Source organism: Lotus japonicus, chromosome 1, assembly GCF_012489685.1.
Source record: "Lotus japonicus ecotype B-129 chromosome 1, LjGifu_v1.2".
NCBI classification, from domain to species: Eukaryota; Viridiplantae; Streptophyta; class Magnoliopsida; order Fabales; family Fabaceae; genus Lotus; species Lotus japonicus.
In genome coordinates, this window is record NC_080041.1 from 55,440,049 (window position 1) to 55,455,113 (window position 15,065).

The 15,065-nt window shown below is 36.9% G+C and overlaps 1 protein-coding gene across 1 annotated transcript; it reads right to left on the reverse strand.

Moving 5' to 3' along the window:
• Positions 1 to 947: 947 nt before the first annotated feature.
• Positions 948 to 11,111, reverse strand: LOC130729794 (uncharacterized). The gene is made up of 20 exons (XM_057581633.1): positions 10,910 to 11,111; positions 10,696 to 10,782; positions 10,548 to 10,616; positions 10,310 to 10,442; positions 10,151 to 10,197; positions 9,955 to 10,041; positions 9,077 to 9,138; positions 8,176 to 8,218; positions 7,954 to 8,034; positions 7,652 to 7,768; positions 7,276 to 7,381; positions 6,993 to 7,056; positions 6,745 to 6,787; positions 6,389 to 6,619; positions 6,144 to 6,305; positions 5,349 to 5,480; positions 4,265 to 4,408; positions 3,998 to 4,084; positions 1,557 to 1,625; positions 948 to 1,439 (listed from the first exon to the last, which is right to left on the reverse strand). Exons 1-20 carry the CDS (start codon positions 11,039 to 11,041, stop codon positions 1,347 to 1,349), a joined length of 1,989 nt encoding a protein of 662 aa, XP_057437616.1. The 5' UTR covers positions 11,042 to 11,111; the 3' UTR covers positions 948 to 1,346.
• Between the last annotated feature and the right edge of the window lie 3,954 nt (positions 11,112 to 15,065).

Sequence of the window (15,065 nt, forward strand, 5' to 3'; positions counted from 1 at the left end):
TTGGTTTGGTTGCACCGTCTTTGGTACCTTTGGCTCCTCTTCCTCGTAGGAGAGGACGCCCAAAAAAGGTCAAGAGAGGTCGCAAACCTCGCCAGGAGCCTCCGGAGGGTTGTGTGGGTTTGGTTGCGGTTGATGGTGGAGGTCCTTCCTCGAGTGCGATCTTGCCCTCGGTTTGTTCTACTCCGCTGGTTTCAGAGAGCACTCATCGTGGCCGTTATTGGACGCGGGCCACAAAGGCGTGGATGCTTGGTAAGCTTGTGGGTTGTTCGTTTGACGGTGGGGACGAGGCCGCTATCCGTGGTCTGGCTGAAGAAATGGAGGAGTGGTGGCCGCCTTGAGCAATGATATGCTCTTGATGTTGGCTTTTGGTTTTGGTTTAGGTCTTCGCTTTTGCATCCATTTGTTTTTCTCTTTTTGTTTAGGGAGGTTCTTGTTGTTTATATTTTTCAGGGATGGTTAAGTGATTGTGTATTCTTGTGGATGATTGAGGATTTTTGTTTTTGTATTCCTCTTTGTCCTATTCTCGAGCTTAGCCTCTCTATTATTATATATATTAATATATTTGAATTTTCAAAAAAAAAATTAAAGATTTGATTAGGGATTAAAGTTAAATAAATTAAGTATTTTTTTAAATTAATTATGTTTTTAAATTTAAAATAAAAACAAATTCCAGGTCAGCTCATTAACCTGACATGGCTATGCCACATGGGCCACCGGAGCTCCGGCGTTGACCCAGAGCTCCGGAGGGACCAAAACCAAACATTTTGACAAAGGTTAGGGACTAAAACCCACCTTTACTCCGGCGAGGGACGAAAACCAAGCATTTTGTAAAGATTAGGGACCAAAAATATTTTTCGAACATCGATAAAGCAATGTTTTTATCATCAGATTAATTACTAACTAATTGAGGCTCAACACCAATAATGATCAGATGATAGACAAGGGAATATACAACAGGCAATACTCAATTTCAAGTTTTCAACTACAAGCACAATGTATGATAGAATATTATGTAGAACATTGGGAATACACTTTAAGTTTACATGCGTAATGAGTCACGGATTTAAAGCATTTGGCCAACTAAAGAGACTTTAAATACACTAAGGCATAGATAGATTCAGCAGCACACAAACTCTTGAAACTCCTCTTTTCTAAGGGAATTCTATCCTCCATTTCTGGAAGGAAATTTGTGGCATAATTGTGATTTGCACTGATTTTACACATAACATGATCATGTCTACACAGTATGAGCATAAAATTCTTAGCATAGCCACTGCAAATGATTATAAACCAAAATTGCAAAATTACACTCTCCATGGGACTTAAGCCTCGTGCTAAATAATTTATCAATTTCTACTTTTCTTCTTGCCTCTTGCCTTTGCACTAGTTTCAGGCCCTTCAGCCTCATCAGCTTTCTGCTCAGCTTCTAATAGAGCAAGCTGCAGTGTCCAAAGGAGAAAAAGAATTAATGCTTAACTAAGAAAATAGTGATAGTGGAAATAGATTTAAGGTGTCAATATGAAGTATCTACAAATGCGTACGCAGCAAAATATTACCTCGTCAAGAATAGGTTTTAGCTCCTTATACCGAGCTTCAGCAAGATCAAAACCATCTTTGCGAAGTTCCTGTGAACCAGTGGAATTTTTGACACAGATGTGAGGAATTCATTAGTTTGTAAATCTGTATGAACATGCATCTGTATATATGAAGAAAAAAAAAGGGAGGGGGGACTCCAAATAGAGCTACATGAGCAACAATATAACTATTACATTCTTCAATTCAAACTGCCAAAATACAATTTTAGGGTGTGTTTACTTTGAGAAGGTTAAAACAAGTGAAAATCTCGAACAAATTCACTCAACAGACTACCCTTTACATTACACTGGATTTTTACTTCCTTCCCAATTTTCCACCTCATCAAAGAATCACACCCTTAGTGGCCTCATTCTGAGGCAATTATGGTCATTCCCACAATTGACATAATAATGAAATGAGTTCCAAGGAAACCATAATTGACAAATAAGTATCAGTAGTATTATAAAATTGTTATCATGCAAAATCTGTTGAAATAGCACATATCAGCCAAGACCAACAAGTAATAAAATTGACAATTTCAAATTCCTATTATGCAAAATCTATTGTAATACCGCAAACCAAAAAAAGTAAAATCAGCCAAAACCAAAAAGTAATCAAATGAGTTTTGTACACGCTACATATTGTTGTAAGTAGAATGAACTCGACGAATGCTTGGAACTTCCTAAGAAAATCTTCAGCTCCAAAATACTGTTCTTTTTAAAAGAAAATTCAAAACTTAACCCCATCTAAGAGGCCGCAGAAATTTATCTCAGTTGATAACAAAAGAAAAGGTCAAAAAATTTAATGCATGTCTCATGATGATATGAAAGTTTAACACTTCAAATAAATTTCAGCAACATACATTAGCAGACTGGACAATGCCCACATAATCAGCTCAACAATGGCATACACACCATCACTAGCACCAGCAACATCCTCTTCCCACTAGTTGGGAAGTCAACATATACAATTATACTAAATCAAAAAACAATTAAACATTACAGACACACACATGCAATATAACAAAAATAAAAATGAGCTATCTACTAAATCACTCCAATGTCATAAAGAATATATAATAAACTTCGACCGTATTACATATTGTCACCCGGAACTTTAAATTCTTCCTATTTAGTGCCTAACTATGATTATTCCACTAACCAGTTCTATGGTCTGGTTAACGTTAACACACAAACCGACTCCCAGCCTACTAGAATTATAATCTTCCATCTGTATGATGTCTACACCATTTGTTAAATTTCTCACTAAAAAATCTTATTTCATATGTATTTGGTTATTAAAAGACAAATAAATAAAATTGAAAACAATTGTATATATTGTTTAAATAAAAATACATTAGTAAATAATTAAAATGCCAAATCAGTTTTAATAATTTCAATTTTACTGCATTTTTAATTTAATATTAAAATATAAATATGTAATTCTAGTAATATTAATAATATTTCATTTATATTATTAATAAAAATTTATTTATTTAGTAGTATCAATGCATATTTATTAATTACAAATAAATGTTTATTGATTATATATAGTAGCTAATATAACTAAAAGAGTAAAACTAAAAAAATAAATGAGATCGAACTCTGAAAATCGGAATTTTTGAAATAAATTTTTAATTGAACATTCAAACAAATGATAGTGTGATATTTTATTTAAATTGTTACATATTTTAAAATTATTTTTATTTATTAATTTAATAACGAAATATATGAAATCAGCAATAATTAATAATTTAAGGGACTGATTAGTGAGTTAATGGCAACTTAACAGAAACTTTGATTTGTGGAAAAGTAATTGTTTAGGGATGACTAAATAACATTATTTTATATAGGATTTCTACACATCCGCATCGTGCAAACATCCAACAGACACCCAGAATGAGAGTGAGGAAGAAAGAGAAGTAGTGGATGTAATATATGAAAGATGTTAAAAGAAAGAAGAGAGGCAAAGAGAGAAAAATAGGGAGTCTATTGAGTGTTTGCGCAATTTGCATGTCCAGGCATCATTATTGTTTTATATAGTGTCGCTCATCAAAAAAATTGGTTTATATAGTGCCAATAGTCAAAGTTCAGGTTGATTACATACCCGTCTCCGAATCAAATTATTTGTAAGTAGATAAAGCCAACATTTTGCAATTTAAGAACAAAGTCTTAGCCCATTTGAGCTGAGGAAAACAGAGACCAACTGAAGTCACTCTCTGTTCCTCCCAAATACTTGACATTGACAACACGAATCATGGTTTAACAGAACTACAGATATCTAGACAAGGGATAATTGGTAAAAAAAATAAATATAGAAGAGGTAAACTAGTCAAGTTACTAAAGATCATGTTACTTTACAAGGAAAATTATATGGAAAATTATATAACAATATAACAAAAGAAAGAAAAGAGAGAACCTACTTTTCCAGTGTGTTGAGTATGTTCATGGGCTGCCATTTGCCAATACATATTTGTACGCTTATAGAAATCCCTCAATGATTCACCTGGCTGTACATGCAACAAGTAATCAATGAAGAGGTTAGTGAGATGAAGACAAATACTAGTTGAAGCTCATATAGTCAGATATGCTTTTGCAAGTAAGAAGACAACCAGACACAATCAACAAAAATTCAAAAATAAAATAAAATCAATGGTCTGAAGTGTCCTTAAAAAATATCAATAAATTACCAACGGTGTTCTCTGTGAATCTGACAAGCCAAGGCTAGCTCTGATCTGCTCTATCCGTGACCTTCTTTCTTTCCTGCGCAGATTCTTTCCTGCTCCCTTGAGTAAAGCAACAGCATCTCCCACCTGAACTGACGCACTCTGGGCCTAGTGACAAAAAACGTAAAATCAAATTAATAATGGAGGAAGCTTCTTGTTTCAAGCAAATAATCAACTTTCTGATTATGGGCAGTTGTCAGTTGATCATATATATGTTTGCACATGATGTGCATGGAGTAGCAATTGCAAAGTTTAGGAAAAGTATCTAGATAAAAACATTTGGCAAGTGCAAATATCATGTTACAAGTTATTGGTTTAGAAGGTAATAATTTCGTACATCAAAATATCCTTCACTGTAAACTGTTTAGGATATGGTATAATGTAGCAAAAGAAGTATCTTTGAGAAAACGCCATTTGTATTCCCATTGCTCAACTTTCCAGTGATAAACATCGTGTAAAGACTTGATGCTTAAAATATCAAAAACAGGGAGAAACAAATCAACAACAAACGAGGCAGAACTCCAAAAGGATAGTATATTTCTGTTGTTTCCTCCCCCTTTTCTGTTAGAATTATGTGTTAGATTTAGTAAATTATTTCCCTTCCATTGTATCTTGCATTTCCTACATAGACCCCATCTCTATTAGAAATCCTACCCAAGAGTCTCTATCTATTTATAAATATACTAAAAGTCTGCAACTATCTTTGTCAACAAGAGAAGTTAGCTCATGGATGTTCTATGGACTACGGTCAAATGTCATTACTTTACCTTTGCTTAGGCTTATTATTAGGAAAAAGGGATACACACTCCATTTTGTGAAGTTGGGTTGAAAAAATTCCATTTGGTGTCCAACCATTTGAACCTTGATTTCAGCAACACCAAATGGATACTTGCTTCCCCTTTCCTAAAGGTTAAACATATAAGGCTAAATAATGGAATGGCATTTGACCCTAACATATATGAGATCATGACTCAGCTAATGCAACAAACAGGAGAGGGGAGAATTAGCTCATTTTTTCTTGTTTGAATTATAAAGTTAGAATTGGCACCTCCTCCACCTCCTCTTCCTCATCCTCTTCATCTTCATCACTATCATCATCAGATTCATCTTCATCATCATCTTCATTTTCTTCATCATCCTCATCATCCTCTGAAGCTTCCACCCATTCAGATTCAGATGCCTGAAATGAAGAGAAGAAAAGTCATGCTATATCAAATAAAGTAAAAATGCATATTTAAATAGGAAATTAAAATCACAATATACTATAGAATAAATAAACTGGATTCATGAAAAACCTAGATGACTATATCAACATTGTCAGGTGTCAACAACTCAGCATAGCTCATATCTATAGACCTGGTTTTGTATGTAACAGAAAGAAGATAAGCCACCCACACTTACATTTTAATTTGTATCCCTAAGATACATTCCCTAATTATTTAATTAAAAAGAGCACCTTAACCTTCAGTTGTTGAAGTTTCAAGATATTGTGAATGAGACAAAAAAACTCAATTAAAATAAAGTACGATATAACTTTGTCAAAAATATCATTCTAGTCCAATAGATCTAACTATTGGCAAAAAAAAAAAAAATCGTTCTTGCTTAACCATCATTTCTTATGTGAGAGAAAAAGACAAAGACAGACAGACAGGGGGATACAGATATAGTAAGAGATCTCCTAGAATTAGAAGAACTTGGTATTTCACCAGAAGAACAGAAAACAGTGTTAATATGCCAGAGTTTTGGGTACATTTTCTCAAGTAGTATAACATCATTACTTTGAATTTACGAGTGAACACATGTCTTGATTTTGAAAAAAAATAGTTAAGAAAAGTTAACAAACCGGTATAATGCACTTCCATTCATCAAGTTTGCTAAGGTTCAGAGAATACAAGTCATCAAGAGTGATCTCTTGATCTTTAATCTCCATCATGCCACCATATATATATAATGTATCTCTTCCGACAGCCATGCAGGAATTAATACGTCCACAGGGCTTCACTGCCTACAAAGTTTGGAGAGGTTCACTGATCAATAACTGGGCAGAATAAAAGCAATTTCATAAGATTGTTGGTCCAAAATGGCAACCTCTGGCAAAGAACTCTGAATGTCCAAGTTAGCACCAGACTCCTTAGACTTTCCTTCAGATTTGGTAAGTGTTTCACTATCATCAATAGTCATGTTTGATGTAATATTCTGAGATAGATCATTGATGTTGCTTTCTTCAAACTCAGAATCCTCTGTTTCTTCTGTTGCTGAACACGGTGGATTTACATTCTTGTTGACGTCATCAGCACGATTTTTTTCTATCTTTTTTAACTGCAAAACCCATTGCATTAGGCAACAATATAATATTAAAAACAAAAAAAACTGAAGGATGAGTTTTAAAATGTGGAATAATTTCGATATATCAGAAGTATAAATGTATGATGTATCTAATCTACCTTTTCTTTCGTCGACTTCTCCTTTCTTAACTCCAGAGGATACCTGTTACCCAAACAAGATCAATATTCAGCTAATAAAAAAACATTTAAATATGATAGCACACTGAGCTCTAACCAGTATATGCCGAAAACAATTGCAGAGTAAAATGCAAAATTACGAAGACTGAATCAAAAGCAAATGGAAGAACTGAGTTCATAAATGGGAACTTTAGAAAAATACTTATTAATCACTGGTTTAATAGACTCACCAGCGATTGGTATCTAACTGAAAACCATAAAGCTCGTTTAAGAACAAGCTCATCATTACATCACCTGCACAATTTTAGTGCAATTAGGAAACTAACCAGTAAACCACCTCCAGAAAGAATTTAAGGTGACTATCAGATATAATTAATCATTTGTAAATATTGCAAAGTATTACAAAAGCCCCATGGTGAGAATATAATCTCATGTAGTGGGTCCCATTAATGCACTTTTAAAATACATGCAGCCTCTTAATTCGCAAAATAATCACATAAAACAAAATCTAACCTTCAACTTCTATATCCACAACACCCCCGAATAGTAGAGCCCTCCTCTTATGAACACACATGGAAAACCCCGCACGGGCCCCTGGAGGCATTCCACTTTTCTTAACCTATTAAGAACAGAGAAGAGATGGTAAAAAAAATCATAAAATATACTATTTCAGGGTGTCTAGGGATGTGTGCAAGGAAGAAGGGTACGAAGCAAATATAAGACAAGAATGTTACGCCATTGAAGTGAAGTTTAAGCATAGTAGTTTGTGCTGCTATTGAACATTGAGTAGAGTCATTTTTAATCAGCACGTAAAACTCTGCAAGAAGCTAAAACTTGCCTAGAAAAAGGAAAATACAAATTCACCTAATATCAAACTCCAAACCACAACCTTGTTCCATTCCCAAGTCTTAGGATCAAGGGACCACATATCTGAATGAACAATTCCTTTCTCAGAGGCATTCTTATCCGATGACACGTCTTTTGAATAGCCACCATACAAAAAAATCTGCAATGTAAGAAACATTGTAAAGAAGAAAACTTGTGAACTTCAAAAATACTTCAAACAGCCACCCTAATTAATCATAATGATGAAAAAGCACATAAGAGAAAATTTGACTGTAAAACACAAGCATATACAGGTAATTTAAAACCAAAATTAACTTCATATAACAGGATCAGTATTCTGCTCACATCATCTTGATAAACAAATAACTGAAAACCACTACGCCCAGTAGGCCACATTGCTCCAGGCTTAGGCTTTATTTCTTGCCACTGCAGCAGAAAACCAGATTGGTGTTAGTTGCATTAAGGAACAACAACATCAACATTATTACATCATACAGCACTTGGAGTAGCAAATAGCAATTAACATATTGATTGTGCAGTGTCACCCAAGTATTTAAATATATTTACCTTGAATTGATCAAGGTCAAATACAAATAGATCATTGTAGTACCTGCATAACCAATGAAAATATGGAATGGAAATTATAGGTTATTAGATAAGGAAGGAAAGGAAACAATAAAGACTTCAGATTGTAATTATGATTCAATACAAAAGACTAAAGACTAACCCTTATTTAAACTAATACTCATAGTCATCAAATCTTAAGGAAATTAAGAAACTCAAATGATGATTAATAGACACCTAATCCTAATTCAATAGGAAAAAAATATGAAACACAAAGAAAATTAGAAACCAATCCTAAGAGATATAAAATATTATAAGTTTCTCTGATATACAAACCAAATTTTGAGATATTTTTTCATATATTCTAGCAGTTACAAATTAAGTCCAATCTTGACCTTTATTTACACCATGCTTGCTGCCTTAGTAACTTCAAGTACTGGAGGCCTAATGCAACCCCTCAGGGAGGGGAGAGAGGGACCAGAAACCATACAGGTTCAAAAGAAAAGAAAATTCATGTGGATCCACTAACCCCCAACAGTTGGGCATCCACACACCAAGTATGACAATTTCCTTTCCACCAAAATTATGTAAAGAATAAATCAGTGTTGTCATACTATATACATTTACAGGCATAGAAAATATAGAAAGAAATACCGTAACTTATGTTTATTAGAAGCCTAAGCTCGGCTTATTCTCCCTGAATTCAATTTCCTGTAGTCTCTTAGGTCTAAGTTAAATCATAGATAATATATATTACAACTCACTTTTCAAAAACAAAAAATTTAACTGTTAGCTACCGCAAGCTATATATCAGACGCATGAAGAAAAAAATTGATATGAGATAGTAATAAGTTACACAATAATAGACACAATACAAATAAAAAAATTAAGCAGCGTCAACAACCTCACTTCTCTAAGAGTATCATAGAAGCCACCAAAAAGAATAATCTTGTGCTTGTATAACACCTGTAAGTAAACCAAATATGTGAAGACAAAGCATTAGATTTGGAATCAAACAAATGATGCAGACAAATGACTGAATTAACATCAATTTCCCATATGAATATGATATTAGCATGGGGAAGAAAGCGATTAACAACTAAATTAAAGATTCAAAGTTATGATACCACAAACAGGTTTCACATAATCACAAATATGTTGGAGTGAACATGTCTTGTATTTATCAGAGAGAGTTCAAACAGAAAGAGAGAGGGGGGAGGGGGCGGGGGGTCGCAAGGTTTCAGGGTTTCAGCAATTACAATGACCAATGCATCCAGCCTAAACAAAACTGTAAAATAGAAAAGAAATCAGCAAGAATGATCAATGTCATTTTCTGAGTCAATTAAATGGGGACAGTAGAAAATGAATAGAGATATGCAAGTATACGAACCATGCAACTCTTTAAAGAAAGCTGTAATGCTAATCATTTAACTTCTATGTTTCTAACAGAACTATAGATAGGCTTTCTTCTCATAAATTGCTTTGTGATTCTATTTTTCCATTTGGGTTGAATATCAAAAGAAAAGCATTACAAAGATAGTGATTTGGAAGGTGAAAGAACTGATAATGTCACGAGGTGTAAAAGATACGAGCAGGTAAAAAATCATTTCAGTGACTTTGCTATGCAATCCCAACAGTAGCACGTGGATACAATTCTAACAGAGTAGTATGCATTCTCAGAAACAAACATACCAAAGACCCATTTTATTTCAGATTCAATAATCTAGCATTTTCTTACTAGAAAATTGTAGAGTACATGATTTCTCAAGAACTAGATCATACCATTCGATGTCCAGAGCGCGGACTCGGGCACCCTTTTAAATTAATCTGTTCCCACTGGTTTGTTTTCAAGTCCAACATCCAAAAATCCTGCACAGATCAAAATTCAAAAGCAAAACCTTCACAGTCAAAATCCATTGAAGCCACATTTTCTTTAAACAACTGATAACAACACAACAGAAGCAAGGTGAAGTTCAACCTTGTAGTGATGGAACCGCTCTTGGTTAGGAGACGTAAATTCACCACCTAAACCACACACAAAAAAACTCCACAAACTCCACATGAGTTTTACAGTCCGAGAAATTGAGCATGCATAATTCCACATCCAATAGAGGCAAAGACTATTGAATTCAATTACCAAAAATATAAATATAATTCTTCCAAGCAACAGCCTGATGAGCGCTGCGAGGAGGAGGACTGTTCGGACTCGAAACTAACTTCCATTCCAGCTTCTCCACATCATACCGGTAAAGATCGCCATAGATAAAAGTCTGTCAAAATCAAAATTCACATCAATCAATCAGAACTCATCAATTCAACAAACAACCGTGCTACTGCTACTAACAAACTAAACCACAATTCGAGTTTCCACTAACCTTGCTCCCGTTGTAGAATTCGCCGCCAAAGAGAATCAACTCGGTCTCTTTCAAGGGATTCACAGTGAGCTGCACACGAAATTACAAATCAGCATTGAAAAATTGAAAGATTTTGATTATCGAAAAGCTAGGGTTAAGAGTTAGTTACGGTGCAGTTGGAGCGAGGAGAAGGCGCGGGAACATTGTCTTCAACGTGAACTTCCTTCTTTTTAGCATCCTCCTTTTGTATACTCAACTGTGGTGTAATTGTTAAACAGGTACAAGTGAATTTTGTTAGGTTTATGCGTTCGTTCGTGGAATGAAGTGGAAAAGAGAAGGAGAAGAAGAAGAAGAACGAGGAAGGAGGTTGTAGAAGAATATACCAGAATGGCGTCGATGTCGTCCTCTGGAGAAAGCTTCTTGGTTTCGCGGCGAGCTCGCTTCTCTTCAGCTTTGGCAGTTTTCTTCTCCGTTTTCTCTTTGCCTTTGCCGACTTTCTTCGTCTTCTTCCCCATCTTTGCTCGCCGCCGGGAAATGAAACCTCAGAAAATTTTCGCTTCGACCTTTTTCTCACACGAGAGTATTTAGGACTGAGGAGAAAACTTTTTCTTTTATTTTAGAATTATTGTAATTGTAATAAAAACATTATTATTTTTTTTAAGTCCAAATATATATATATATTAATAAAGGAAAAAAAGAGAGGGAAGAGACTAAGCTCAAGGATGTGACAATGGAGATAACAAAAACAAAAATCTCCAACCATCCACAAGCACTAAGCCCCTTACAAACAACAAGAACCTCCCTGATCAACATCAACAGAAAAAACCCAAAAGAAGTACAGTTGAAGAGCTAAACCGGATCAAAAACCAACACCAAGAGCAACCCCGCCACTCATGACGGTCACCAGTCCTCCATTTCTTGTGCCAAGCCGTGAATAGCCGCCTTATCCCACCATCAAACGTACAATCCACAAATTTGCCAACCAATCACGTCTTCTTAGCTCTTGTCCAATAGCGACCACCCGCCTCATCCCCACATCAAACATTATTACTTTGTTTTTTATTTTCAAATTAAAATAAAAACATATTCTTAAACAAATATGTTGTTGTTTAAAAAAAACTTATTTCCATGTGATTTTTCTATTCTACAGAAAATCAAAGAAAAAAATTGTATTTCTATGTATAAGAGTGTGCTCACCAAAAGGTATTTCAGTCATTGTATTTTATTTTGTTTTTTATAGACAAATGTTAGTTGTTAGTAAATTAGTCCATCATCATAGTTCAAACTTTGGACCATTTACCCATCATTCTATCCAACCCTTATGTCTCATATCTCATACCACTTGAGCTAACCTTCAGGAACAGGTATTTCTGTCAGTGGTAACTGGTAAGTAAGCTAAACCCTGCAAGGATGAGATGACAAGTTTGAATTCTAAGAAAAACATTTGTTGGAGGCGACATACAAATGTTTCCTAAACTGATGAAGATGTCGGTTAAAAATAAAGTAAGAGTATGCTCGTCCGGTCGACTGTAAAAAAAATTCACATAAAAGAGGCTAAAATTGCTTTCATGTTTTTATTTAAAATATTATGCTTCTCCGTTGAAAAATTATGGAACTCTCCAATAATGTAAATTGGATAGACTTTCAAGGTTTGTTTGATACACCATATTAGACATGATAGTATAAGGTTATACAATACACTATGAGTTTATTCATTGTTTGATGCTAACATTGTATTATATAGATTTATTCATCAATCCACTCTTAGACACTAAAATAATGAATTATTTAATCCAGCATATTGATGATGGATAAGATATGATAAGATTGTGGCATATAAGCTAATTGAAACTAACTAATCTACTGTTACAGTCCCCACCACCACTCGTTACTGCCATTTCCATTAGCACCACCACCACTGCCACCATTGCCCTTCCTTTATCGCCATCACCACCTCAACCACTACCACCACCACCACAACCAACTCCACCACCGCTGTTACCACCACTCTACCGTCACCACCAACCACAGCCACTCTCTCCACCACCACTTCCGCCACAACCACCATCCTTTGTTGTCACCACCATCGGTTTTTGCCATCATCGCCATTTGCCACTACCACTACTGCCACCACCGCCCCTACAACATTGCCTCCACAACGACTATTGTCACCGCCACAACCACAACCAACTCCACCACCCCTCACAATCCCCTCCACCACAACCATCGCAATAGCACCACCACCGGTCTACACCCACCACCGCCATTGCCACCCCTGCAACCACTAACACCATCTCTACCACCACTAAAATGCAATAATATAACACAAGAAGGGGGGGGTTGAATTGTGTTCTTGTAAAACTTTAGTTTTCAAACGGTTATAATTTTTTTGAATGTACGTTTGGTGCAATGGATAAATGAGTAAGATGGTGATCGATAAAAACACAAGCAATGGGGCTACGTCCAGTCCTTGGATTAACCAAGATTTCACTGATTAAATATCAAGGATTTCTCCTACACCAAGTATTAGACAGGACTCCTCATAACCGAGTATTCTGCAGGGCTTCTCCTAACCAAGTACTAGACAGGACTTCTCTCAACCAAGTATTCTACGAACTCCTCATTTACAAAGTATTGTTCAGGACTTCTCCTAATATCTTTTTCAAGATCGTTTGACTCTATATGGTTCTTGGACTGGGCGGGACATAAAGAAGATTATGTCCCGCCCAAAATGAACAATAAACCATTGAAGATAGCCATGGCGGGAAGTGCGACACAACGAGCTGCATTGCCCTCCCTTAGATGATGGGTCCACCAGCCAGCTGGAAGATTCCTTTGGATTTGTCTTATATGTACAGGGATTTGGGCCCTGATTGTCAGGCCCAAATATAGGAAAGGTCCATATCATGACCACCCCCTCTATAAAAGGGGAGGTCATCCACTTGTACGAAACCAACTTTTCAGCATTAATGAGAATATTCCTTTTATGGTAGTTTTGCTATTTTAGTGCTCAGCTAGGGTTTACTTTTTGTCTTTCTCTTACGTAAGCTTGCCCTAGTACAGAACATTGGCGCCGTCTGTGGCTCTGACTTAGCTCTTCCGGTGACATAAGGAGGAATTGCGAGCCATGGAGACTCGTTCATGCGGCGTGGGTCGACGCGATCATCGCCGACGCGGTGGTGGTCGACACGGCGGACGAAACAACAACCGTCCCGTACTGGACGAGCAAGAGCAGGAAGCTTCCTCGGAGGGGGTCCACTCAGTGGCGCCGTCGCCAGCGTCATTGGTGAATGCAGCTCCGGGAAGACCTTCAGATCTGATCGCTAAATCAGATCCAGGTGTTCGGCGGCGTTCAACGCCGCCTGAATATGTAAACTTGGAAGATCTTAAAACCACTGCTCCACGGAGAGCGCAAGAGGCAGTGACAGGTATCACGCCTGCGGCTTTGCAACAAATGTTAGATACCTTACAGAAGGTGCAGTCCCAAAACGAGCAGTTGCAAGCCCAAGTTGAGTATCTCACTCAGCGGCAGGATTTTAAGCAAGAACAACGCCTGGAGGCGGAGGATGTAGTTGAATTCCAACCTTTTGTTCCAGCCATCACTAGGGTGGACATTCCAAAGCACCTGCAAACCATGGCATTAGACGCCTTTTCGGGCGAATCTGATCCTATGGAGCATCTTAGATATTTCAATACCAAAATGGTGATCGGCGGGGCGACGGATGCGGTAAAATGTTGATTATTGCCTTCCACGTTCAAGGGCATGGCGATGCAGTGGTTCATTCGACAACCGCCCTTCTCCATTGATAATTTCACTGATCTGTCCACTAAGTTTCTGACTCAATTTTCCGCCAATAAAACCACAAAAGCAACAATGTTTGATCTTATCAGCATACATCAGCAACCAGGCGAGAAATTAAAAACCTACATGGCACGCTTCAGCAAGATGGCGGTGCAGTTGGAGGATGAAAATCCAGATGTCTGTTTGGCGTCATTCAAAAATGGCCTTCGGGCGGGAGATTTGAATAGAGACTTAACAAGGCGACCGGCGAAGGATATGATGGATCTTCGCGCTCGTGTTCAAGAGTTCATATTGATCGAGCAAGATGATCAGAAGAAACAAGAAAGAGAGGAAGGACGCAAGCAGTCTCAATCTGGCGGTGTTTCACAGGACAAATCCAAGGCGGGGAAGGAAACCAGGATAGCGCAAACCCCCCGTGTACCAAGACCGGGACCATACCAAAACTCTAAACCTGGCTTTCAAAATACATGGCACAGAAATTCACAAGGTCCCACTGCTGCCACAGCTGGTCAGCCTGGTGCTTTGCCAACGCCAGTCCCACTTACTAAGTTGAATGCACCCTTAAGTACCATTTTAAGGGCGGTTGGGCAGACCAACGTTGTGCAGTACCCACCACCCCCACGGCGGCCGCCAGCTAACGTGGACACCAATAGGTGGTGCGAGTACCACAAGGCGTTGGGGCATACGACAGATAATTGTTGGAATTTAAGGCGGGAAATTGATCGCTTGATTAAAGC

Excerpts from the sequence above, each read along its gene's own strand:
- LOC130729794 (XM_057581633.1), bottom strand. The coding sequence starts at position 11,041 with ATGGGGAAGAAGACGAAGAAAGTCGGCAAAGGCAAAGAGAAAACGGAG. Across the intron at positions 10,443-10,547 it reads AATTCTACAACGGGAGCAAG|ACTTTTATCTATGGCGATCT; the intron begins GTTAGTGGAAAC and ends TGATTTTGACAG. Across the intron at positions 8,219-9,076 it reads GATACTCTTAGAGAAGTGAG|GTACTACAATGATCTATTTG; the intron begins GTTGTTGACGCT and ends TTGGTTATGCAG.